At 42.2% G+C, this 26,309-nt stretch overlaps 1 protein-coding gene across 3 annotated transcripts in view; it reads left to right on the top strand.

Moving 5' to 3' along the window:
* Window positions 1-26,309, top strand: part of LOC119243237 (mRNA cap guanine-N7 methyltransferase-like) — a 49,728-nt gene that overhangs the window by 10,770 nt on the left and 12,649 nt on the right. For 2 of the 3 annotated variants that reach the window (XM_037508899.2, XM_054694249.1), the window contains exons 1-4: window positions 6,600-6,754; window positions 19,701-20,215; window positions 21,012-21,147; window positions 24,179-24,304. In XM_037508899.2, coding sequence (XP_037364796.1) covers window positions 19,739-20,215; window positions 21,012-21,147; window positions 24,179-24,304 — 739 coding nt within the window. In that variant the 5' untranslated portion in view covers window positions 6,600-6,754; window positions 19,701-19,738. Of the gene's footprint in view, window positions 1-6,599; window positions 6,755-19,700; window positions 20,216-21,011; window positions 21,148-24,178; window positions 24,305-26,309 lie in introns of those variants that run through there. The other variant, XM_054694248.1, reaches the window with a different exon arrangement.

Here is a 26,309-nt window from a genome sequence, read left to right as displayed (position 1 = left end):
CAGAAGTTCTTCCAAGTTACTGTCGTTACAATCTGGGAGGTGGTTTTCTTTTTGTGGTGTGCTTTTTTCCTGAGGGGTTGTTAGGTTGTGTGTGGTTCTTCTACTCCCTACTGTCTATTTTCTAATTTGTCGTATGCATTGGGATACTGTGTTGCTGGGACTGGCTGGCATCTTGGGTGAGCTTCTCCGCTCCCCTCTGGCTTCTCCAGGAGCCATCTGTCGGTTTGAAGCAGTCTTTACTGAAGAAGGGTCCCTGTTCTAAAATGCCGATGTGGGGACACATTCCCCTATGTGCTTGGTCTGCCGTGGGTGCCCGCTCCCCCTGTGGGCTCAGACTGCTGGTCTGAAGGGGCCTGGGGTGGGCTAACTTCCCAGCTGGCCACGGGCTCCGCCTTCTGCTGGTCAAGTGCTCTTTTCTGAAGAAAGGTGTTAGTGACTTTTTTTCTGGTCGCTAGGTGGCGCCAGAGATCTCAGCTAGAGCCCTTGGGGAGCTGTGTTTTTCACCCCGTGTGGCAGGGAACAGAGTGGGAATGGTAAGGAAAACCTCAACGGCTTTGGGGTGCTGTGTCTGCCGTGTGCCCCACCGTCGTGGAGAGCCCACGCCCCGAATTTCGTGCCCCGGGTCTCAGTTCCAAAGCCCTCAGGTCCAGGACTCGGGCTGTAGCCCAGTTCAGGGGCCGCAGCAATGGCGCCTTTTGCACCCCGCTCCCGTGTCTGGGCGCCTGGTTTCTGATTACTCAGTGAGGGACTTTCATCTCAGTGAGGGACCCCGCGCGTCCCCCCGCAAGCCTAGGTCTCAGGGGCGGGGACCTGGGCAGCCGCGATCCCGATCCGCGTTTGGTTTTCCAGCGCGCCGCTTTTCCGCGTAAGCTTACCGGCCGGCCTGGGCTGTGTGCGGGTCTCCCGCGGTCTCTGCTGTTCTCTAATGGCGCCTGGAGCTCACCACCGCGCGAATCCTGCAGGGTTCTCCACAGCTCCCGTTCACGGGGTGTGGTGGCTGAAATAGTTCCTTTCCACTCACAGTCCCGCTTGCTGCGTAGTTTGTTCTTGTTGGTCATTTTAGTTTGTTTTTTCCCTCCTCTCTGTTGGTCGGCGAGTGCCGACTTTGTGGGTGGGGGAGGGGAGCAGGGTTCTGTGCTTTCCTCCCTTCTGGTCCTCTTTTATGGCCACTTTCTTCTTCGGGTAGTTTGCTGGAGTCGTTCGTTTATCTTCCGTGTCCCAGTTCTCACTGGGACCTGCCGCTTTTCCTCCCTATTAACTTTTTTTAATGGGAGATCTTACTCGCAGCATCTCCTCGCCGCCATGTTGCTCCGCCCCTAGTGTTGCAATTTTAAACAGGAATGTCAAGGTAGGCTTCTCTGAACATCCCCTTCATTTGAGCTGACTTGGAGGAGGCAAAGGAGTAAGCAGTGCAGTTACCTGGAGATAGCCCGTTCCAAGCAGAGGGAAGAGCTCATGCAGAATTCCTAAAGCAGGAACTCTGTTGGCATGTTGGAGCAGAGTGAGCAGGAAGCCTGCAAGTAGGCAATGTATTCCGAGAGGGAGTGGGGGCAGATTATGTAGGGCATTTTAGGCAATTGTAAATACTTAAGCTCTTACTCTAAGAGCTTATTGGAGCGTTTTAAACAGGGACACATGATCTAACGTATAGTTTATTTTACCATCACCTGAAAGTAAAGTATATGTTAAAGTATAAGAACCTTGGGGAGACTGGGAAAGATGTGGAATGGAGTCTTTGAAAGGTTGGAAGAAGCTGATCAGAACTATTGTGGGTTGTCACACAGCATTCAGAGCCTTTCTGAGGTAGAATGATAGATCGTCAGAGTTTGCTGGCGCTCAGTTACTCAGTTGCGTGGGTTTTGTTAGTGTCCAGCTACAGAGATGTTGTCGTTAAAACAAACAAACAAACAACAAAACTCTGCTCAAGATTAGGTTTTGTGGTCTGGGCTTTCAGAATGACAAAGATGTAATTCATAGCATCAACCCTGGATAAAGACTTCAGACCAAAACCAGGAGGACCTGTTAGCTGTGAAGGATAAACAGGGAGATAGTCTGGGGCAATGCCCTAGAACTAGAGTCCTGAGAATGGAAGAGCTTAGAGGCTGCAAGTAGACAAGGCTGCCAAGTTGGGGTAGTGATTTTCAGGCTTTCACTTGTAGAGCGGTATCAGATGATGTCAAGGTCAAAGATAGGACCAGTGGAGTCAGTTGCAAAAGAAGCTGGGGTTTTGCGTGCCTCACCCAAATGGCTAACGTTTAGATGAAGGAAGAACGTGAGGTTGGTTTGACAAGGCCAGCAGATGAGAAGACAATAGGGAATATGAAGTGCTAGATACTCACATACTTAATCTCACCTAATCATCATAAATATCACATGATAGAAGTGTAATTATCCTGCTTTTGGTGATGAAAGAAAGAGCTAAGTACAGTGATGCCAGAAAGGATTAGACTCGGATCTTTTTGATTAAGAAGGCTGCATTCTTCCCATTTCAATTGCATGACTCCCTGCCAGTGAAAAACAGGAACGGTGTGGAAGTAAAACCATGTGGATTCTGTACTAATGTTACCATTACAGACCATTGTAATGTAGGTTATGTGAGAAGAGAGAATGGTAGAAACATATTGTGTAAATGAAGATATTTAACAAAGTAATTTTGGGAAAAGCATTGATTTTCTTTACAAGTGACACTTCTGAAGACTGCTCTGGAAATCAGTGAACTACTAATGGAAGCTCATGGAAATTGACTGGGGGGGGGCATACTTTAACCTTCTAAAGATTGAGAATTTAACACTGGCCCCATCATTACCCACAGCTAGTTAATATGTCTTAATTCTTCGATGACAAAGAAAGCGCAGAAGGAGACCAGATGGCGGGAGATAGACTGTAGAGTAGAAATGAATTGAAGCCATCAGTTGTATCAGGGGCAGGGAATTACAAAGAAATTGCATGCCTTTACTTTTTTTTCTAAGCAACAAACTAAATTTGAAATGATTAAGTGGAAATACTGATCTATTAGAAGAAGAAAGTATGAATTTCCTCCTATTTGCTGATAATTTACAGTGCGTATATCTAGAGGCAAGCCTTTTCTTCACTTACCCCTTTCATTGTATTTCAACTGATGAGTACACTTCAAGGTAAATCATACTGTCATCCAAAGTGATAGTTCCCTCTTGTATTTCCACTAGGAGTGAATGAGAGTTCCTGTTGTTCCAGATATTAAGTGTATGAGATCTGTAGTTATGCCTCCTCTGTCATTTTTGATATTGGTGATTTGTGTTTTCTCTCTTTGTAGAGATTTATCATATATGCTGATTTTTTCCCCCCAAAGAACCAGATTTTGTTGGTGTTATAATCTTAAATTCTTTCCCTTTCAGTTTCATTGATTTTTTGCTCTGACACTTTTTTCCCCTTTCTACTTGCTTTAGGTTTATATTGCTATTGTTTCTCTGATTTCTTAAGGTGGAAACTTAGCTTATTCAGTGTAGATCATTTTTTCTTTTCTAGAAATTCACACATTTAGAAGTTTCCCTGCAAAGGCTGCTTTGCTGCTTCCACAGATTTTGATAAGTGCTGCTTCCCACTTTCACTTTTTTTTACTCAAAATATTTCAAAATGTCTTTTTAGACTTGTTGGCCTTGTGGAATAATTAGAAGTTTGTTCAGGGCCAGGTACTTAAGAGTTTTCCAGCTATCTTTTTGTCGATGTTAATGGTTTCTAGTTTAATTCCTTCGCTCTCTGAGAACAGCATTTACATGATTTCTATTCCTTTAAATTTCTTTAGGTGTATTTTATGTCTAAGAACATGATCGATTTTGTTGTGTGTTGTGTAAACTTGATTAGATGGTGTAGTTGGAGTATTCTGTCAATATCAATTAGTTCAGGTTGACTAATGGTGGTGTTTAGCTCCAGTACAGCTTACTGATTTTCTGTCTGCTGGATCTAAGTACTCAACAGAGAGATGTTGATGTCTGCAATTATAGGGGACACGTCAGTTTCTCCTTTCAGTGCTGTCAGTTTTTATCTCATATATTTGATCCTCTCTTTTAGGTTTTTAGGATTGTTGCGTTTTGCTTAGATTCTGTGACAAGAGATAAAGATAGAAACATAGAGATACATCATAACGTTATTGTGAAATTACCCTCTTGTTCGCTAGCAGTTGAAGATTTTCTGTTATCCTCTGCCTGATACGAATAGAACTATTCCAGCCTTTGTGAAAAATAGTGTTAATGTGGTATGTCTGTCTCTGTCCCTTGACTTGTAATTTATCCGAGTCGATATTTAAAGAGAGTGCTTTTTAGACAACATATAGTTGGCCCTGTTTGTTTAATCCATTCTTACCACCTTTCTTTCAGTTGACTCATTTATACCATTCACTTTCAAAGTTTTTACATTGTTGCATTAATATCCATCATGTTTGTAAGTGTTTTCAAATAAATTTTCTTCTCATTGCCATTTGCCTTTCCCCGGTGTTTTCCTGCCTTCTATGGTTTTAACTGAGCATTTTGTGTGATTTGATTTTATTCCCCTTTCAGTGTGTCATTTACAGTTTTTAAGTATACATTTTAGTGTTTCCCTGGTGTACATAATATGTACATTTTTATCTAATTCAATTCTACCTTTGAATAATACTCCTCAGCTTAATGTGTACTTTTAAGTACTTCGTAGGTTACAGTGCCCCCTCTCCTGTTTTTGTAACAAAACTGTTTCACTTATTCATGTGTTATTAATCACTTAATACATTGTTACCGTTGTACTTTAAAGGTTTGTTTTTTTATTTCTATTTCTTTATTAATTTATTAAATATTTATTTATTTACTTATACAAGCACTGGGTACAGTCAGAGGCATGGGAGGTGAGTGAATTCACCAGAGCCAGAGTGGAGAGTAGAAGAAGCAGAGTGATGAAGTACACTGCTGAGGGGAGCTGTGGGTGGCAGGAGAGGTCTGGGTGCCATGTGGGACCTTCTCCAGGCGGCCCGGGATCTAACTGGTGCTGTAGAGGCTGCGGGCAGCTTCGCAACCCAGTGCTCAACCGCTGTGCCAGGGAGGCCCTAAAGTTATTTTTTAATTAGCTAAGAATAGAAATAGATTTAACTCTGCCTATACTGATTTCTTCTCTGGTGTTCTTTTCTTTTTTTTGTGTAGCTCTAACTTTTTCCTTAATTCCCTAAGTGTTTTTTTTTCAAAGATGTATTTATCTATTTTTTATACAAGAACCGGGGTACAGGCCAGATGCACGGGAGGCTGAGAGGATTCACCAGAGACAGAGTGGGGAACAGAACAGGCAGACTGACTGAAATACACTGCTGAGGGGAGCAGCGGGCGAGACAGGAGAGGTCCGCTGCGTGCCATGTGGACCCTTGCCAGCTGGCCAGGATCGAAACGGTGCTGCAGAGGCTGGGGACAGCGAGTGTTCAACCACCTGCGCCACCAGGGGAGGCCCAATTTTTCGTTTTTTTGATAAATGATTTTTAGTTTTCAGTGATATAGCATTGGTTTATAACCAATACAGCCAGATGAGACCAGCTTATAGAACTGTTTGCCGTACTGTTTGAATTCCCTTCAAAGCCTCCTATTTTCATTGGAGCATCCTAAGTGAGTACCTCTTAGAATCACAAGGCTTTTCAGGTAGCTTCTGATGTATAGCTTCTGAATGTGGTGATAAATTAGTCTGTACGTTTAAGTTTGTTTAGGAGGTCATGGCCAAAGGAGGGTAATTGGACACCCTTCCATGTATAGGAAGCTATGTTAGAGGTCTATAATAGCCAAATTTGAGTTCCAGAAATTGTAGGAAGCCTTTTTCTTGTGGCCTTCCCATAACACTGATGGCTGGTAGAGTCCTCTTACTGGCCCATGCTAATTTAGAATTTAATACTAAATATGTTATTCCAATGTCTGCTAAAAAATCAAATGGTCCCTTACACTGAGAATTACCTAGGGCTTCCAGGAGGTTATCGTAACGGGCTTTCTCGGATTAAGTCTAGCCCTGGGCAACCCTGTTCTTCATCTGATCCTCCATTCTGGACTTCCATTTGTTTCCTTTCTCCCTTTTTTTTTTTTTAATTTAAATATTTTATATAATTCTTACATCTCTTTTCATCTTTGCACAATGTATGCATTTTTGTTTTGGTAATATTCCCCATACAATTGCACCTCCCCCCTTATTTTGACTCTAGTCCTTCCTTTCCCTACCTCTATAAAGAAGCAACTATAAACCAGGGACACACTATACGGTGGGGGGGAGATTGCCCCTCCCCCCCCACCCTATAGTGTGTCCCTGGTTTATAGTTGCTTCTCCCTTTTTTCTTATCTGTTCCTTTTATTTTGCCTGAATTCCCTTCTGTATCCCTTGTCTTAGTTCTTGTTGTGTGCTGGCATCTGCTGCTTTTCCTATTTCCATTTTCTTATTCCTTCCCTTTCTTGCCTGGAAGACACCGTTCTTCAATGTCCCTCTTCCTTGAGATAAGTATACCAATTCTACTCCTAGGGTTTGCTTTTTCTATTTGTTCTCCACTTCCTTTATCTGTTCCTCCTAAACAATGTGCTGTCTTCTCTTTCTTTGAAAATAGTTACAGCTCTCACCTCTTTTCTTTCTTGCAGTGTATACTCTAAAGGCTATGTCCACCATTTGTGGGGAACTCATCTCTATGACATCTTTATCTTGGTAATTTCCTGTTTGTATTTGGACTACTCTCTTCAATGAATATCATTTTTATCATCCAACCATTTTCTGGAGCATCACGATTCATGTCTGTGTAAGTATTATAAGACTGAATAATCCCTTCAAGAAACACAGATCCTCACTGACCGTTGTTGAAACTCTACTATCTTGCCAAAAATCAGCACCTCTATATTGTTATAGCCCTTCTGGTCTCCATCATTGGGGTTCTAGTTAGTCTACCATTGTAACAGCTTCTTCTGTTCAGGGGTTCCTAGGTCTTTTTGGTGAAAATGATTGACTTCTTCCCTAGCTGTCCTTAAAACTATCCTTTATTGACGTGACATTAATAGTGTGTCTGCCCTGGTAGCCCAATGGGAGACGAAAATAGAGGCAAACCAATTAGTATCCTGCTGATAGGGTGGGACAGAATTTCTCCAATTCTGGAGGTCCCCAGTGGAAAAGTGTTGTATAACCAACAGTATCTGGCAGGTTGACCCTTATTATTCAGTGTACCCATTGGGAATTGGCAAAGAGGGAATTACTCTACCCCAGGGCAGCTCCTTTGGCCAAATCGGGTGCTCTGTCTGGTATGAGGAGAAGCCATTCTTATTCTATTCTTTTTTTTTTTTTTTAAAGATTTATTTATTTATTTATTTATTTATTTACGCAAGCACTGGGCACAGTCAGAAGCTTACCTATTGTAAATAGTGCTGCAGTAAACATAGGGGTGTAGGTGTCCTTTTGAATTAATGTTTTTTTTTGTCCTTTGGGTAGATAGCTAGGAGTGGAATGGCTAGATCAATGGAAGCTCCATTTTTAGCAGATTGAGGGAGGGTGAGAGAACCCACCAGAGCCAGAGCGGGGAACAGAACAGGCAGACTAAGGAAACACACTGCTGAGGGGAGCAGCGGACACAGCAGAAGAGGTCTGCGCGCCACGTGGGACCTTAACCGGTGGCTGGGGATTGAACCGGCGCTGCAGAGGCTGCGGGCAGCTTCGCAGCCCAGCGCTCAACCGCTGCACCACCAGGGGAGGCCCTTATTCTTATCTTATTCCTATCTTATTCTTATCTTATGGGTTTCAGTGATGCCTGTGGGGCCTCTGCAGCCTCCCCGGGAGAGATGTTAGAGTCTTGAAAGAGATTTTCTGTTGGTAGGTTCAAAGTTTCCAATAAGTGATGTGGTACTCCTCTTCCAGCCCTTCCCTTGTCTAACAGGGAAAGGGGAACACTGCTCCCCTCATCTTTGTGCCATCAGATGGGCCTCTGCCTTTTCTAAATCTAATTTATAGAGGACAGCCAGAATTTGTTCTTGAAGACTTTCTGCCAAATTAGAAGGTTTACCTTCTCTCACACCAGAAGGGAAACTGTAAGACACACACACACACACACACACACACACACACACACACCCAGAAGCAAAAATCTCAGAGGTTGTAAATGAGTACCAGATATATGCCTGTAGAATTGCCCATAAAACAAAAATCTACTTGCAGACACCAGACCTTATCAGATTCCTCAAACCAAATTTTAGAAAGGAAGAAGGGGGTTCGGGTGGGAAGAAAACAGGCAGTAGAAAAGCAGAGGAGAAGCAGAGCAATCTCAACTTAAAGTTGAACCCATTCTAAATTAAAAACACACAAGAATAACCCTACTAAAATTTAGGGAGAGAAATATACTGTAGTGCACATATTGTGACCAGCACAAAGAATAGACCCTGGGCTGGTCAACCCCAGCACATTGGTTATCAAAGCTGAAACCGAGCAGGTCTGGGGGAATCACTCAGTTGGTGGGGCCTCACCCATGCACTTATTACTGCAGGGATTACTGTAAAGCAGACACAAGATGTGACATCCCCGGGATGTCCCTTCTCACCAGTGGTTTAACTGCCAGCCACCCATCAGTTTAACTCCCCAAAGCTGCAGAAGAATCATTGGCCAAAAGCCACCCAATTTTAACTGCAAGAAACCTCAGCTCTGCCCCTATTTCCCATCAGCCTCCCCCAGGGAGTAGAGTTTGAGACGCTCTACCTTCTATCATTGAGTAAACATCAGGGGTTGGAGTCTAGAAAGTTCCACCATATACCATTGAGTGGGCTATGAGAACCACTGGCTTTGGGGTTGCGCCTCATTATTTCTTTTACAATTCTCTACTCAAAAGCCTTTTGACTCTGAACTTCTGCAGAGATGGGGGAACGTCATAGTTCATGGGTCCTCACCCACATACACATACAGTTGTAATATGTGACTCAAATAGGGAGAATAACAAGGTTTATTTGCAGGGGGAAATTGGGAGAGATAAGACAAAGAGAAAGTATTATTTATTTATTTTTATTTTATATATTTTTTACATTTTTCATTTTTGTGCAATGTATGCATTTTCATCTTGGTTATAGTCCCTATACAATTCCCACCACACTTCTTTGGATCCTACTCTCTTCCTCTATAGTATGTCTTTGGTTTATAGTTGCCTGTTGATTTTTATTTTTACTTTGTTATAGTTAGTCTTTTTCCTGATCCCTTATTTGGGTTTTTTAAATTCCTGCTATGAGTGAGACCATCTGGTATTTTTCTTTTTCTTTCTGGCTTATTTCACTGAGCACTGAGCATGATCCCTTCCAGCTTCATCCATATTGCTTCATTCTGTCCCACTATATCAGCAGGATACTAATTGGTTTGCCTCTATTTTTGTCTCCCATGGGCTACCAGGGCAGACACACAAATCATGTTACAAAACACTATTGATGTCAAGTCAATAAAGGATAGTTTTAAGGACAGCTAGGGAAGAAGTCAATCATTTTCACCAAAAAGATCTAGGAACCCCTGAACAGAAGAAGCTGTCACAATGGTAGACTAACTAGAACCCCAATGATGGAGACCAGAAAGGCTATAACAATATAGAGGTGCTGATTTTTGGCAAGATCTTATCTTTTTTGATTGCTGAGTAATACTCCATTGCATATATGTACCACATCTTCTTGATCCAGTCATCTATTTTGGGGTATTTGATTGCTTCCATAGCTTACCTATTGTAAATAGTGCTGCAGTAAACATAGGGGTGTAGGTGTCCTTTTGAATTAATGTTTTTTTTTGTCCTTTGGGTAGATAGCTAGGAGTGGAATGGCTAGATCAATGGAAGCTCCATTTTTAGCAGATTGAGGGATATCCACACAGCTATCCATAGTGGTTGCAACAGTTTGCACTCCCACCAGCAGTGTAGGAGAGTTCCTTTTTCTCCACATCCCCACCAATATTTATTGTAGCTAGTTTTTTTAATAAGTGCCATTCTCCACATATTAAAAAAAAACAGCAACAGCAAATGTTGGCGAGGTTGTGGAGAAAAAGGAACTCTCCTGCACTGCTGGTGGGAGTGCAAACTGGTCCAACCACTATGGAGAGCTGTGTGGGGATTTCTTGACCTACTAAACATAGAGCTTCCATATGATCCAGCAATTCCCCTCCTAGGTATTTACCCAAATGACACAGAACATCGATTCCAAAGGGCACCTGCACCCCTATGTTTATAGCAGCACTATTTACAATAGCTAAGCTTTGGAAACAGCCCAAATGCCCAAAAACAGATGACTGGATCAAGAAGATGTGGTACATATACACCATGGAATATTACTCAGCATTCAAAAAAGGTAAACACATGCAATTTGCAGCAACATGGATGGCACTGGAAGGGATCATGCTCAGCGAAATAAGCCAGAAAGAAATAGAAAAATAACGGATGGTCTCACTCATAGCAGGAATCTAGAAAACTTAAATAAGGGACCAGGAAAAAGAATATAAAAAAGAAAATATCAAAATCAACAAATAACTATGAACAAGAGACACTCTATGGGGGGTGGGGGGCGGGGAAAGTGAGGGGTTGTAATTGTATGGGGAATATAAAAATAAAATTTAGAAAAATAAAGTCTGAACTCTAAACAATAAAAACTGAAGTAAATGAATTAAAAAAAATAAAAGATATCATGCAAAGGAAAAAAAAATAAGTGCCATTCTCAATGGTGTAAGATGGTATCTCACTGTAGTTTTGATTTGCATTTCCCTGATTACAAGTGATGTTAAACATCTTTTCATGTGCCTTTTGGCCATTTCCATTTCTTCTTTGGAGAAGGTTTTTTTTAGCTCTTCTGCCCATTTTTTGGCTGAGTTATTTACTTTGTTTTGTTGAGTCTCATCAGCTCTTTGTAGATTTTTGTGATCACTCCTTTGTCATTAGTGTTGTGTGCAAAATTTTCCTCCCAATCAGTGGGATGTCTCTTTGTTTTGGTTATTGTCTCTTTTGCTGTGCAGAAGCTCTTTCATTTGATGTAGTCCCAGCTATTTATCTTTTCTTTCACTATCACTGCTTTGGGTGATGTGTCTTTAAAGATGTTACTGAGGTGTATGTCATGTAATGTTTTGCCTATATTTCTTTCTATATATTTTATGGTTTCAGGTCTTATGTCTAGTTCTTTAATCCATTTTGAGTTGTTTTTTCTGCATAGTGTGAGGTAGTAGTCAAGCTTCATTCTCTTGCATATAGCGACCCAGTTTTCCCATCACCATTTATTGAACAAACTTTCTTTGCTCTATTGTATATTCTTTGCTCCTTTGTCAAAGATTAGTTGACTGTAAATCTGTGGGTTTATTTCTGGGTTTTCTATTTGATTCCATTGGTCTGTGTGTCTGTTCTTGTTCCAATACCATGCAGTTTTGATAATGATGGCTTTGTAGTATAGTTTAAAGTCTGGGAGTGTGATAACCTCTATTCCTTTTTTTTTGCTTGTTTTTTTTCAAGAGAGCTTTGACTATTTGGGGTTTTTGGTGGTTCCATATGAATTTCGTCAATATTTGTTCTATTTCTTTGAAGAATGTCATTGAAATTTGTATTGGAATAGCATTGAATCTGTATATTGCTTTTGGTAGGTTGGCTATTTTAATAATGTTAATTCTTCCAGTCCATGAGCAGGGCATATCTTTCTATTTCTTTGTGTCTTTTATTTCTTTTAACATTGTTTTATAGTTTTCTTTGTATAGGTCCTTTACCTCTTTTGTTAGGTTTATTCCCAAGTATTTGATTTTTTTGTTTGTTTCAACAATAAAAGGAATGGTTTTGATTTCTTCTTTTCAGATTTATTGTTTGTATATAGAAAGACTATTGTTGCATGTTGATTTTGTATCCTGCTACTTTACTAAACTGGTTGATGAGTGAATTAGTTTTTCTGTGGAGTTTTGAGGGTTCTCTATGTATATTGTCATATCATCTGTGAATAGTAATAGTTTGACTTCTTCCTTCCCTATTTGGATTCCTTGGATGTCTTTCTTTCGTCTTACTGCTCTGGCTAGGACTTCCAGTATTATATTGAAAAGCAGTGGTGAAAGTGGACATCCTTGTCTTGTTCCAGATCTTAGTGGAAATGCTTTCAGCTTTTCACCATTGAGAATGATATTGGCTATGGACTTGTATATATGACCTTTATGATGTTGAGGTATGTTCCTTGTATCCCGAGAATTTTGAGGGCCTTTATCATAAATGGGTGTTGTACTTTGTCGAAAGCTTTCTCAGCATGTATTGATATTATCATATGGTTTTTATATTTCTTTTTGTTGATGTGTTGGATTACATTGATTGATTTTCAGATGTTGAACCATCCTTGTGTCCCTGGAATAAATCCTACTTGGTCGTGGTGAATTATCTTATGGATACATTGTTGGATTCTGTTATCTAAAATTTTATTGAGGATTTTTGCATCAGTTTTCATTAGAGAGATTGGCCTGTAGTTTTCATTTTTAGTGTTGTCCTTCTTCGGTTTTGGTAGTAGTTTAATGTTGGCTTCATAGAACGTGTTTGGTATTGATGTCGTTTTTGTGGAGTTGCGGGTCCTTGGGTTTACTCTGGGAAAGGTTTCGTCAGAGCTCCTGTTTAGGTGGCACGCGGTTTCTCCACGAGGCAGAGAAGGTAGTGATTTTAAAGGACAAGTTTATTAGATAAAGGATAGGATAGTAAAAGACACTTGCATAGACACAAGCGGGCAGGAAGAGCTGCCCTTTGTGGGGGCAGCGTGAGATTTTATCCTCTTCTTTTGGTGTGGAGGGGCTCATCTTTGGGAGTGGTCAGACTGTTAGATTTTTGCCAATTTTGGGCAACTATTCAAAATCAGGAAGGGACCAGAGATTCCAGGGTGGGGAGCGGAGATTCCAGGGTGAGCCCAATCTCTCTATCTTTACCTTCAGGTCTGTGCTTCACTCCCTATAGCAGTCTGATCTTGCTTGGGCCTTTTTACTTGTGATAAGGCACTGGTGTCTAAGGGTCACGACCTCTAATTTAGGTTAATGGCCATGTTATTTTCTTCTACCCCCACCTTCTTGTGAGTCAGGTTCTGTTCTTGGGGCGCCTCCTTTCCAGTCTTTCTATTCTTGTCCTCCATCAGTATTATCCCTTCCTTCTCAATTTTTTAAAGAGTTTGTGAAAAGTAGGCACTAGTTCGTTTCTGAATGTTTGGTAGAATTAATTTGTAGGGTCTTCCTGATGGCGCAGCAGGTTGAGCGCGGCGCTGTGGGGCTGTCTGCAGCCTCTGCAGCACAGGTTCTATTTAGGCCATCTGGGGAGATTCCCGCATGGCATGGCAGACTTCTCCTGTTGTGCTGGCTGCTCCCCTCAGCAGTGCTTTTGGTCTTTCTGCCCTTTCTGCTCCCAGCTCTGTCTCTGGTAATCCTGTCACTCTCCTGTGCCTCTGGCCTGTACCCCAGCTATTGTTTAAAAAAAAAAAAAAAATTCATTTGTAAATGCATCTGGTCCTGGGCTTTTGTTTTTGGGGAGGGTTTTGATTACCATTTCAATTTCACTGCTTGTGTGAACACTGTTTAGGTGTTTTATTTTTTTCTTTATCTAGCTTTTTGGTGATTGTTAAGTTGTAGGAAATTTTCCATCTCTTGTAGATTGTTGAACTTGTTTGCATATAACTGTTCGTAGTAGTTTCTGATTATTCTTTTGATTTCTGCCGTGTCGTAATTTCTCCTCTTTCATTTGTGTACCTATTTATTTGTGCTTTTGTTATAGGACAGCCCCGATATTGAACGGGTTGCCTGGCTGTGGGTCCTCACCCACGCGCTTAAAAGGGACTTATTAATGCTCCACTACAGGCATACACAAAAGGTTAATAAAAGGTTAATTTACAAGGGAAAAGGAAATAAGGAAAATGTACAACTCAGGGAGAAAATAGGGAAATAAAGTCTTTAATGCGTCCTACCCGATCCACCGACCTGGAAACCCTAAGGCACTCTCAGCGCTGGCCGGACGCTGCGAGCTGGTGGAGAGCCAAAATGGGGGACCCCTCCAAAGCCCACGTGTCTGGCTTTATACCAACCTGGCTGCATAACCCCACCCTCAGGTCCCAGCCACCTTCCCTTTGGTGGTGATGGGATTTGGAGTTCCCAGTGTTTTTGGCTTTGGCCTGGGGTGGGGGTGGAGTCCACAAAGCCTGTATGGAATTAGCTTTAGGACATCCTTTTCCCCCTAACACTTTCTCCCATTTTTCCTTTGTGAGCCTGGCTAGGGGTTTGTCTATTTTATTTATTTTTCCGAAGAACCAACTTTTGGTTTTATTGATCTTTTGAATTTTTTTTTTTTTTTTTTTTTTTTTTTAGTTTCTGTTTTATTTATTTTTGCTTTGATTTTTATTATTTCCTTCTACTGGTTTTAGGGTTTTTTTTTGGTTGTTCTTTTTCTAGTTCTTTGAGATGTGAGATTAGGTTTGTTCTTTGAGTTGTTTCTTGTTTCTTGATGTGAGCCTGTGTTGCTATATATTTTCCTCTTATTACTGCTTTTGCTGCATCCCATGCATTCTGGAAATTGATGTCCTTGTCATTCAACTTAAAATATTTTTTAATTTCTTCTTTGATCTCCTTGTTAGTCCAGTGGTCTTCCAGTAGTGTGGATTTCAATCTCCATGAGATAGGAGGGTTCCTTGCCTTCTTTTTATGGCTTATTTCTAGCTTGATCCCTTCATGGTCAGAGAAGATGGTTAGTATGATTTCAATCTTGGTGTATCTGTTGTTGTCTTGTGTCCCATTATGTGATCGATCCTGGAGAATGATCCATGTGTGCTTGAGAAAAATGTGTACTCAGATGTTTTTGGGTGTAGTGTTCTATAGATGTCTGTTAAGCCCATGAGGTCTAGATCCTTATTTAGAGCTTTAGTGTCCTTACTTATTTTTTGTCTTGTTGATCTAGCCATTGTTGATAATGGTGTGTTGAAGCCTCCTACTGCATATGTATTTTCTCTGATGTCTGTTTTTAGAGATGATAGTAGTTGTCTGATATATTTTGGTGCACTTTCATTTGGTGAGTATATGTTAATGAGTGTTATGTCTTCTTGATGTATTGTCTCTTGATCATAATGTAGTGACTGTCTGGGTCTCTTTTTACCTTTTTGAGTTTGAAATATGTTTTATCTGATATAGGTATAGCTGTTCCTGCCTTCTTTTTTGGTCTATTTGCTTGTAGGATTTTCCATCCTTTCAGTCTATTTTTACCTTTTGCCGTTAAATGTGTTTCCTGGAGACAGCAAAAGGTTGGGTTGTGTCTCTTTAAAATAAAGACACAGACATAAAAAGAAGAGTTTAATCCATTTACATTTAGAGTGAATATTGATACATTAGCATCTGTATTTGACATTTTGTTTGTCTTTTCTGTGGTTTTATTTTTTTGTCTTCTTTTGTTCTTATTCATCCCCCTGTTGGTTCTGGCTTTAGGAATCCTTGTAGTATTTTTTTGGGGTGGGGCTTTAGTCGTAATGAAATTCCAGAGTTTCTGTTTGTCTGGGAAGGTCCTTATTCTTTCTTCATAGAAGAAGGAAAGCTTTGTGGGATAGAGTATTCTTGGTTTGCATTTGTTGTGGTGGAGTTTTTTGACTATGTCCCACCACTCTCTCCTTGCCCATAGTCAGCCTCATTAGTTTTCCTTTGTATGTTATCTGTTTCTTCCCTCTTGTCATCTTCATTATTTTTTCCTTATCTTAGATTCTTGGGAGCTTTACTATTATGTGTCTTGCTGTATTTTTCTTTTCATCATGAAGTTTAGTGTTCTTCTTGCTTCTTGTATGTCTATTTTCATCTCCTTCATATTTGGGAAGTTCTCTTCAATTATTTCCTTGAATATTTTCTTTGTTCCTATGTCTCTCTCCTTTTCTTCTGGGATTCCTATAACATATTTCCTTTCCTGATGGAGTCAGATAGTTCCCAAAGTCTTTCTTTGGTCTTTTTTCTTCGTACTTCTCTTTCCTTTTCTGTTTTGGTTCTTTTTATTTCTGTGTCTTCAAGAGTACTTATTTGTTCTTCCATTTCATCTATTCTGCTATCACTGCTTTTCCCAGAGTTCTTTAGCTCCTCCATTAATCCTTTGATTTCCTGCATTTCTTTCACTTCCCTCTTTAGGGATTCAGTTTCATTCTTCTGATCCTTGATTATTTTTCCCCTATCATTTTTGACTTCTTTCACTATTTTAATCATGGTGATTTTAAATTCTCTATTGGGAAGGCTCAGAAGTTCTTGGAAGTCACTGTTGTTGGAATTTGGTGGTTGATTTTCTTTTAGTGGTGTATCTTTTCCCTGAGGACTTTCTTGGTTATTTGTAATTTTTTTTTCTCCCTGTTACTTGTTTTCCAATTTGTCCTATGCTTTGGGACACTATGTTGCTGCTGGTTTTGACCGGCATCTCTTTGGTGCACTCCTTCTGGGATGTGGGAAACTCGAGGCACAGTCAGGTCTAACACTGTTAACGCCAGAATTCTATTAGAGCAGTGGTACTGTGGATATGTTAATGGGCACCATCCCTGAAAATCCACTCCCTCTGTATTTACTTAATTCCAGAGGGAGGTCTTGAGGTCCCATAGTCTGCCCTGGCAGTGTCTGGATCACCCCTGGGCACCTAATCGCTGGATCCCCTTCTTAGCTCTGACTCGCAGCCAGACGTGTGGCTTGGCTTATGCGCACTTTTCAGCTCTCCTCTGTCTGTGGGGATAGCCCTTTCTCAGACCCATACAGTTTTGGTGAGGTCCTGACGCAAAGCTCCCTGCCTTGAAGATGGCGCATCTGGGAGGTACTTCCCTACCCCTTCGGTCTGCCCCAGCAGTGGCTAGATCGCCTGCCCCCTGGGCTCCAAATTGCTGGATTCCCCCTCTGAGCTCCAACTCGCAGCCAGATGTGGGGCACGAGAAAGTATTTCTGAGGTGCTCAATGGTCATCTGTCCTACCCCAGATAGTGTCCATGGTGTCTGTAGTCCAAATCAAAAACTCTTTGCGAAAGATGGCATTTTCACTCTCATGAGACTCTGGAGCTGTTGGCACTGATAAGCAGTAAACCAGGACTCAACATGCTATGGCAGCTAGAGGTGATCACCACTGGTGCTGCTGAAGGCAGCACCAAGGCAGCAGTGGCAATCAGTGACAGTCAGGAGATAGTGTTGACTGCAGCTCTAGAGGCAGTGCCAGCGGGATAGGCAGCAACTTGTGACAACTGTAAAGCTGGTGCCAAAGAAGGCAAGTGGTGCCAGAGGTAGGCAGCAGTGATCAGGAGGTAAAGGTAGCACTGGCAGTGATATGCAGCACTGGAGAAGGGAGGTATTCAATGATCAAAAGTGTAAGTTGGAGATCAGATGGTAAAAACCAAAAGGTTGTCCCAGGAGAGAGTCCCAAATCCATCAGCTGCCCTAGCTTTTAAGATTTTCAGAGTCTCTTTGTTCCTCTCCTCCTACCAGTCCCTGAGAAGAAGAATAGTTAAAATTACAGGTTCTATGTGTGTGTACTTGGCATTGCCACTTGGTAGGGAAGAGGTTCCAGGGATGGTGCCACTTGGCTGCTGGACCCAGCTCAGCTAGGTGTCAGTAGAGGTGTAGTGAGCCAAACAGCTGTCATATCCTACCCACATTTGTGTGACTGTCAAACCCAACCTGTGCTTGAGCTGAGGGGGTGTTGTGGAGCAGACATGGCTCCACCATGCCCAAAGCAAGTTAGCTGAATACAATGAGGGGTGGGGGGCACAATGGAGCCAAGGCAAGCTGTGCTGTACCACCAAACCAAGAACTGCTGAGCACCTCTTAAAATTTCCCCATTTTCAATTCTCAGCACAGTTTCTATGGTGATAAAAAGAAGATATCAGGATATTGGGCTGTGGCCTCAGAACGCTACTTAGAGGGTTGGTGTAAGGCTATAGTCATGGAATTCAAATGTGTTCTAAACCTGTTGGAATGACCATACTCAGGTGGAGGCATGAGTTCAGTATGGCAATAAGTCATAACCCTTGCTGCAGGCAGCAAAGGCAGCCCAACCACAGGAAACCCGCTCCCAGGAGGACCATGTGTTACCTCTGGATTAGATCAGAGTCATCCAAGAAACCAAGCACTCAGAGCACCCACTTGGTCCTGTGGTCCTGAGACCTCAGCTCAAGTCTGCTTCCAGCCTCCTGTAGCATAAACATAAGAGACACCACAGTCAGTCTGAGCATCATCAGCTACCCTTGTTCCGTACTCACAGGAGCAACCTTTTGAATGAGCCCCTTTGTCCAGGTCCATTGACACTGTCTGATTGGGGTCTTTGCTTTAGTGTCAAATCTGATCCATGGCAGGGCAGCTGTGGCCATAGGTGGCACAGCAAGCCTATGCACCCAAACCAAGTACAGCTCATGTAAATGCCAAGGGGGTCTAACTGCTTCCAAACTAATTTAGTCAGGCACAGAGTGGGGTGTGGGGTGGAAAGGAGTTCTGTATCACAGCCAAGCAGGGCTCTGCCATACTCCTAACGAAGAGCAGCAGAGCTCCTCTGACGCAAACTTCACTCTTCCTAAAAATCAGATTTTGAACTTTCTGAATCTCATTGATTTTCAGACTTTTACTCTCCCTTCACTACTTGGTTTCACTAAGAGACTTACCATTTTAGTAGTGGTGGTATACACCGGACTAACGGGTACAGTTCCTCCCTCATTGAGCTCCTCTGCAGTAGGAGATAATAAAGTTCTTGAGGGCCTCCCCGGTGGCGCAGTGCTTGAGCGCTGGGTTGCGAAGATGCCGGCACGCAGCCTCTGCAGCACCAGTTTGATCCCCAGCCACCCGGTGAGGGTCCCACGTGGCATGCAGACCTCTCCTGCCACCCACTGCTCCCCTCAGCAGTGAGCTTTGTCACTCTGCCTGCTCTGCCCTCTGCTCTGAATCTGGTTAATTCTCTCACCCTCACGTGCTTCTGACCGTACCCAGTGCTTGTATAAATAAAATAAATAAATCTTAAAAAAAAAATAAAGTTCTTGAACTTAGCGAATGGATCACGATTACACTTCCTGTCCATTGGATAGTTCAGCTTCTCTCTCCCTCTCCCGCCACCGCCCCACCACGCCAGCTTTACACGTAGACCTGAGAACATTTGAAAGAGAAGTGGTCTCTAAGATGCAGGCCAGGTCTGTAAACTTCTTGTCCAAAGTCAATTCTATGCCTTTCACTTTCTGCTTAATTCTGACACCTGTTACCGGCTAAGGATTTCAGAAGTCCAGTGTGGGTTCCCAGAATTTTCCTGTTCTTGGTGCCCTTGGTGTCTGGTTTGGTTTGGTCAGTTGGTTGGATTGTTTTTTTCCCCGGTATCTCAAGGCGAAGAGAAAATATCTGACAGTTCCAGATTTACTGTGCCTGTATGGGTTTGGTATGGGGCCAGCACACAGTGTCCAAACATACAGTGTAAGGACCCCGTAGAAATGCAACTAGGACATGTGTATCCCCATTTCCTTTGTCAGTTTTAATGCTAATAGTGATTTTTTGGGGATAAGATTGAAGTGTTTGTGGGTTGCAGTTAGCATAGGCAGGAGTTCCTGCGTAATTTATAGCAATTAACGCTGTTTTCAATGTTAGTCTCTCTAAAGTGAGATATTTTTTTAAACTTCCAGTTGATCACTGCAGTTAAGTGGCTTAACTTCTGGTTAAACTTGCCGAAAACTTGTCTGGTTAAACTTGTCTGGTTAAACTTGTCAGCGTCTTGTAATTACATGTAATGTCCAATCTTTTCCATTCCAGGGTTAACTCATGAAGTTTTGCCTCCTGTGTAATCAAGAATGGAAACTTCTGCAAACACAGCGGAATGTGAAAAGCTCTCTTATGGAAAGGCAAAAGCATCAATAGGTACAGAAACAGAATCTTCATTCGGTACTAATGAAAACACAACTGCTTCTGGGGCTGGGCTTTCTGAAAAGGCTCCTCCTACCTGTGGGCAAGTGGACACTGCAAGGAAGAGAAAAATGGAGTCTGAAGGTGATCTTGTAAAGGAAGGTTCTAGATGTAGGGGAGACACGCCATCCAAGGAAAGAACACTTGCAAAGGAAAGGTTAAGTGGTGGGGAAGAGGGCTCATTGAAGAAAAGAAAACTCGAAGCTGAAAATGTCCTGGGGGAAAAAGGTTCTGGTGATGAGAAAGGCATTTCAAGGAAAAGAAGGCTGGAACCTGGTGATTTTCCAGAAGACGAGCCTTCTGCTGGAGCTGGCACTCAGAAAAAGAGAAAGACAGAACTTGAGGACGTTCCTGAAAAGCAGAAGGTACGTCCAAAAAGGTACCTTACTTCTTATGCGGTTTGTCACATTGAAATGTGGAGCAGCTGTAAGATAATTCCGGTTTTTACAAAATCTTAGTGACTGTGGCCTTTAAGATAGAGTAGGCTTTTAACTCTTCTTTCTGTTTAGGTGACACTTCTGCTAGTGAGGTCATTTTTTATCTTCTTTTCAAACTCTCAGTTTGATGAGAAACTTGAAAGCTAGCTTTTATAGTTGTGTTGTTCTTAGTGTTTGTTGTTTTTTTTTAAGAGACAAGGGTATACAGTCCCTTTTTTATCAGGTGTTCACCTCCCTTTTTTTGTGTCTGAAGTAATGGAGATTTTCGCTTAAAGTGATAAATTTCAAAGTCATATCCAGATTTACGTTCCTTTCTTAATGCAGTGCCTTAAACTATACAGAGTTGTTTCTAACTTCCTGATTGGGGTAGTTACAGACAGTTTTAGTAACTAGATGCAAGCGTCTGGAGCTTAACAGGGCTATTCTAGAGCAAGGGATCGCAAGTCATTTTTCTGCTGGGAACACCATTTTGTGAAGGAATCTGATGTCTCATATATTTTTCTCCCCTAGAGGTTAATCATGCGCCAAACAGCCGAGGGACGTTTGCTAAAATAGGGAGTAGGGGAAAACAGATCTTCTGCATAATGACTTCCGTGGCTAGTGCATTGCATACTGAGGCTTTTTGATTTCGTTGTATTGTATCCTTCTGTAGGTCAGGTGCCATTTCCGGCTTACTCTCCTCATGTTCTGATGCCTAATCTCGTTCCATCCTCTTTTTTTACAGAACTTGGAAGAGGGGCACAGCTCCACAGTGGCTGCCCACTATAATGAACTTAAGGAAGTTGGTTTGCAGATGCGTAGCCAAAGTCGAATATTTTACCTAAGAAACTTCAATAATTGGATGAAAAGTATCCTCATCGGTAGGACTGGTTTTTGTTTTTATGGTGTGAGTTTTTATTTCAACTGGCGGCTTACATTTTTTGCCCTGGTGGTTAATCATACACCAAACTGCTAGGTCTTTAATTTCTATTTATTCTGTTGTCAAACCTCATTGGCGTAATAGGATTGGAGCTAAAGACTAAAGCTGGGCCTTTGAGATCAATTCTGTTCAGATTGGCTCTGGGTGGACAACATAGGCTGGGCTAAGTTGAGCTAATCAGGCTCAAAAGGCAGTGTGCTTATTTTTATACTGAGAATTCAGGTACCAGGTGGTACTGCATAATTATTTCATTTCATTCTAATAGTTCTGAAGCAGTGGCATAGCCAACAGTAGTTGGATTCAGCGTCCAGGTTCCCTTAAGTGAGGAAGGTGAGCAATGCCATGTTTTTTATCTTGAAGCCTTTCATGACCTGATAAAGGTCATGTGGGTTGACTGGCCATATGAACTTGTTTTTCTTATATGGTGTCTGGGGAGAAATAAAGTTTCCTTTGAGGGTTGGTGAAGACGTTCAACTGTTTGGAGGCAGCCCTTTATCTGTGGAAACTTGCCTCTGAAATTAAATGGAAGTCAGTGCAGAGAGCATGACTCAGAATATAACAGTTGTTGTTTTGTACAGCTAGTACTCAGACTCTTACACGAGTTTGGAGAATTTTAAAAAGCCAGTGTGTTTTGAAGTCATTCACAGTAAGGATTTTATTCGGTCGTCTTGTGTTTAAGCCCACCTCAGGGAAAGTGAGCAAGCTTTCTTGATTGCGTTCTTGATTACATCAAAAGAAAAAAATAAATGTGATAATTGTGGGTACTTTCTACGAGTCTGGATGATAGTTTGCTTCTTTGGAAAGCAAAATTATCCATTCTGAAAAAACAATAATAAATAAAGAGTATAAATAAACTACATTAAGCATACAAATGTCAATTCTGCTGCTGCTACTAAAAAAAAAAAAAAAAAAGTATTAGGAATGGGAATTAGGCCCATTATTTCAAACATACTTTAATATTTTCTGTCTCTCTTTGTTTTTGTTACTCATATGTCACGACAAAAATATCATTTACTTGACTGGCCGTAATCAGTGTCAGCTTCTGTATGTATTTATCTGTTTGTTTGTTTGTTTGTTTACTTGCTAGCTTACTTATTTTAGGTTAATGTTATGGCACTTTTAGCCCATACTTTAAAGGCAGTCGTGGGAACCTCGTCCTAACTTCTTTCCACCTTGTCACATCCTCTCCTCACTGTCCACAGTGATGCTGCAGGTAACTTACCCTTCCTTGGGTATTTTATCTGAAGTGTCATTTCTTCATTGTGCGTTGAGTGAATGTATTTAAGTTCAGCCATATTCTCCACATTGTGTGTTTATTTTTATAACTAGGAAGACAGATAGTTTTGGAAAGGACACCTTAAGGCTTAGCATAAAGTAATCTCTCGGCATCTTCACAGTGTTCCCTTCTGCTTCAGCTGTCCCAGTGGGGTGGTCGCACTGTCTGGGGTCTGTCTTTGGGGTCGTTGTACTCCACACCAGTCTTTCTGTCGTGGTACAGTCAGTGTGGTCTGTGCCAGGCTCGCTCTCTGGCTTTTCCGTTGTCTTCTCAATACTCGTTCTCTGTCATGTTCTCTTTCCGGTTGGTGCTTATACTTTAGTGAATGACTGAGCGTTCGCCTTGATTGGATGAAGATGTCTCTGAATGGTGTTTCATGAGGATTTCTCCTCTCTTACCGTGCGGAAACAAAGATTTGTAATTATTGTTGTTTTCCACTCTTTCAGTCTGATATTTATGTTCTTCAGGGTCATTGTGAAAGTTGAACATGGATCACTCGTGCTCCTGTTGAAGTTACTTTAAGATGTTAGAGGCGGGCCTCCCCGGTGGCAGAGCGGGTGGAGCGCAGTGCTGTGAAGCTGTCCGCAGCCTCTGCAGCGCGGGTTCGATTCCCGGCCGTCCAGGGAGATGCCCACATGGCGCGGCAGACCTCTCCTGTCTCACCCGCTGCTCCCGTCAGCAGTGTATTTTGGTCCGTCTGCCTGTTCTGCTCCCGTCCTGTCTCTGGTGAATCCTCTCACCCTCCCGCCTCTCTGGCCTGTACCCCGGCTCTTGTATAAAAATAAATAAATCTTTAAAAAAGGAAAAAAAAGATGTTAGAGGCGATGAAAAGCAGAAGTATTGATGGAGATTGTTTCAGCAGTCAAATGGAAAGTATTAATCTCAGAGTGATAGATAGGGAGGGAGAGGCGCTCTGGAAGTGAGTATGGCCTCCGGTTTTTGAATGGCTGAGTACCTCAGCTATCGAAGAATATGACTGTGCTTCCAACCGCAACTTGAACCATTTGACTCCTGATATGTGATATTTATATTATATATGTAAATAACTGTGTGTATATAATATTTAAATTGTATATATAAGTAATCGTGTATATAATAATCGTGGTCTGGTAGATTGGGGTGAAGATTCCATTTTCACTTCAGAGTGTTCGGTGTTCTGAGAGTAAAAATAAGAGGTTTGCACGGTTTTTTTGACTCGTGCTCTTATTTCTTTTGGTGGTACGCTTGGCGTCTTTTATGAAAATCAGGTACTCGGATGGTCCCGTGTCCATTTTGATTTACGTAGGTGTACAATGAGCTAGACGCTCAGCGTTGGAATGTGAAAGGTACTGAAAATTATGAACAGTTAACTTTTCTCCTATGGACAAGTGTTGAGTCTTCTTATAAAGGTATTAGAATTTAAGGTGTGTGCCAGTTCACGTTGAATCAAATTTGGAAACCCATGTCAACCGTTTCAAATTCCAGAGACATATTCTTTCATCTTTCCTGCTGCAGGATCAGATAATTTATCTCTTAGTCATATTTTGAAATGTTTAGCAAAAGTCATGATTAATTACATCACTGAATGTGTTAATAGTTTATTTTCTTTTTATCACATGTCAGGCAGAAGTTAGTCACAGGTCACCAGGGTTGCAGTTTATGCTTTAGCAAATAACAGTAAAGCGATCGTTTACCAGGACTGATTTCTCTTTTTCAGGGGAATTTTTAGAAAAGGTGCGACAGAAGAAAAAACGCGATATCACTGTTTTGGACCTGGGCTGTGGTAAAGGTGGAGACTTGCTCAAGTGGAGAAAGGGAAGGATTAACAAGCTTGTTTGTGTTGGTAAGATAAATGATGGCATGGGGAAGAGTAATTTGTGGTCATTTGGGTAGGAGAAAATTGGAAGGATCTCATTATCAACATGACACGCAAAGTAACTCACAACAGGATAATCTGGGGTCTACACTGTAAGGGTTGTTTTTTTTAAGATGAGTTAGGAGCCTTTACTGATGGTGTTATACTATGATTAATGAGCCTGAGATAACTTGTCCTTCTTACCAGGAAGGAAGCGGTCAAAGACAACTAGAGTCCTGTCTAAAAGAGAAACTTGAAAAGGCTTCCGCTGAAGAAAGCGAGGGCATTTTCAACATAAGTGATAACAGTGGATCAAAACACATCCCATAAAGAGGGGAAAATCCCATTGTTCACCCCTGGAGGTTGTTAGGGCCAGCCATTATTTGTCGTTCTGTAATTCCTGCGATAAGGTGGGGGTGGGGATTGAGTACTTACTTATCTTCCCTACCCTGCATGAAAAGTGTTTCAGGGCCGCCCTGGTGGTGCAGGGGGTTAAGCACCCACAGTATGAAGCCATCCCAAGCCTCTGCAGCACGAGTTTGATCCCCGACCGGCCAGGGAGCAGCTCACATGGTGAGGCAGACCTCCCCTGCCTCTCCTGCTGCTCCCCTCAGCGGTGTATTTCAGTCAGTCTGCCTGTTTTGCTCCCCACTCTGTCTCTGGTGAATCCTCTCACCCCCCACCCCTTGTCTCTGGCCTGTACCCCAGCTCTTGCGTGCATAAATAAATAAATCTAGGGAGAAGAGAAGAGAAGGGAAGAGAAGGGAAGAGTTGAGTTTCAGGGGAACCAAATGGTTGCAAAGGGAAGTTCCTCTTTATTAAAAAAAAGAAAATCATAATCCATCATGGCAGACAGAATGTTAGAAAAATCACCATTTCTCCACCCTTGATGAAATAATAGGTCTATGCAGCAGCCATAAAAAGAAGCTAAAGCTGGGCCTCCCTGGTGGCATAGGAGTTAAAGTCTCAGCTCTACCAAGCCATTGCCAGCCACTGTGGTATGAGTTCGATCCCCGGTCAGGGAGCAACCCATATGGCTCAGCAGACCTCTCCTGTCTCGCCCCCTGCTCCCCTCAGCAGCGTGTTTCAGTAGATCTGCCTGTTCTGCTCTTTACTCTTGTCTCTTGTGAATCCTCTCATCCCCTGCACCTCTGGCCTACACCCCAGTTCTTGTATGCATAAATAAATAAAAAAAGAATCTTAAAAAAAAAAGGAGGAGGAGGAGGAGACGCTAAAGCTGTTGTGTGGAAGACTGATAAGAACTTACAACTAAATGAATCAAACACCCTAACTAATACTGGAATGTAGGACAAGCAATCATCACATTCTTTGCTATGCCCGGAGTAGGAGGAAGTATAGAGCATCACCTCCAAAGTATTGCCTAAATTGAGGCTCCTCAGGCGCAAGGGATTAAGACGCAACCTATGAGGCTATCCGCAGCCACTGCGGCACGAGTTCGATTCCCGGCCGGGGAGCTACCCACATGGTACAGCAGACCTCTCCTGACTTGCCCACTGCTCCCCTCAGCTGTGTGTTTCAGTTAGTCTGTGGTGTATTCGCTCACCCCCCACACCTCTGGCCTGTACCTCAGTGCTTGTGTGCATAAATAAATAACTTAAAAAAAAAGTAAGTTGATGCTTCTCAGACTTCTTGGTTGTGTGACCACTGTGCACTTAAAAATATATGAGGACCCCAAAAATCTGTGTGTATGTGGTTATAGCTATTGGTTATAGAACTTAAAACTGAGATGTCTTAATATGCCTTTAATTCATTCAAAAAGAAAAGTTAATGCAGGGCCTCCCTGGTGGCGCAGTGGGTTGAGCACAGCGCTGTGAAGCTGTCGCAGCCTCTGCAACACAGGTTTGATTCCTGGCTGGCCAGGGAGATGCCCACATGGCCCGGCAGACCTTTCCCGTCTTGCCCGCTGCTCCCCTCAGCAGTGTATTTCGGTCCATCTGTCTGTTCTGTTTCACTCTGTCTCTGGTGAACCCTC

Source organism: Talpa occidentalis, unplaced genomic scaffold, assembly GCF_014898055.3.
Source record: "Talpa occidentalis isolate TD23 unplaced genomic scaffold, MPIMG_talOcc4v2.1 talOcc4.13, whole genome shotgun sequence".
Lineage (NCBI taxonomy): Eukaryota > Metazoa > Chordata > Mammalia > Eulipotyphla > Talpidae > Talpa > Talpa occidentalis.
This window is presented reverse-complemented; position numbering and strand designations above follow the sequence as displayed.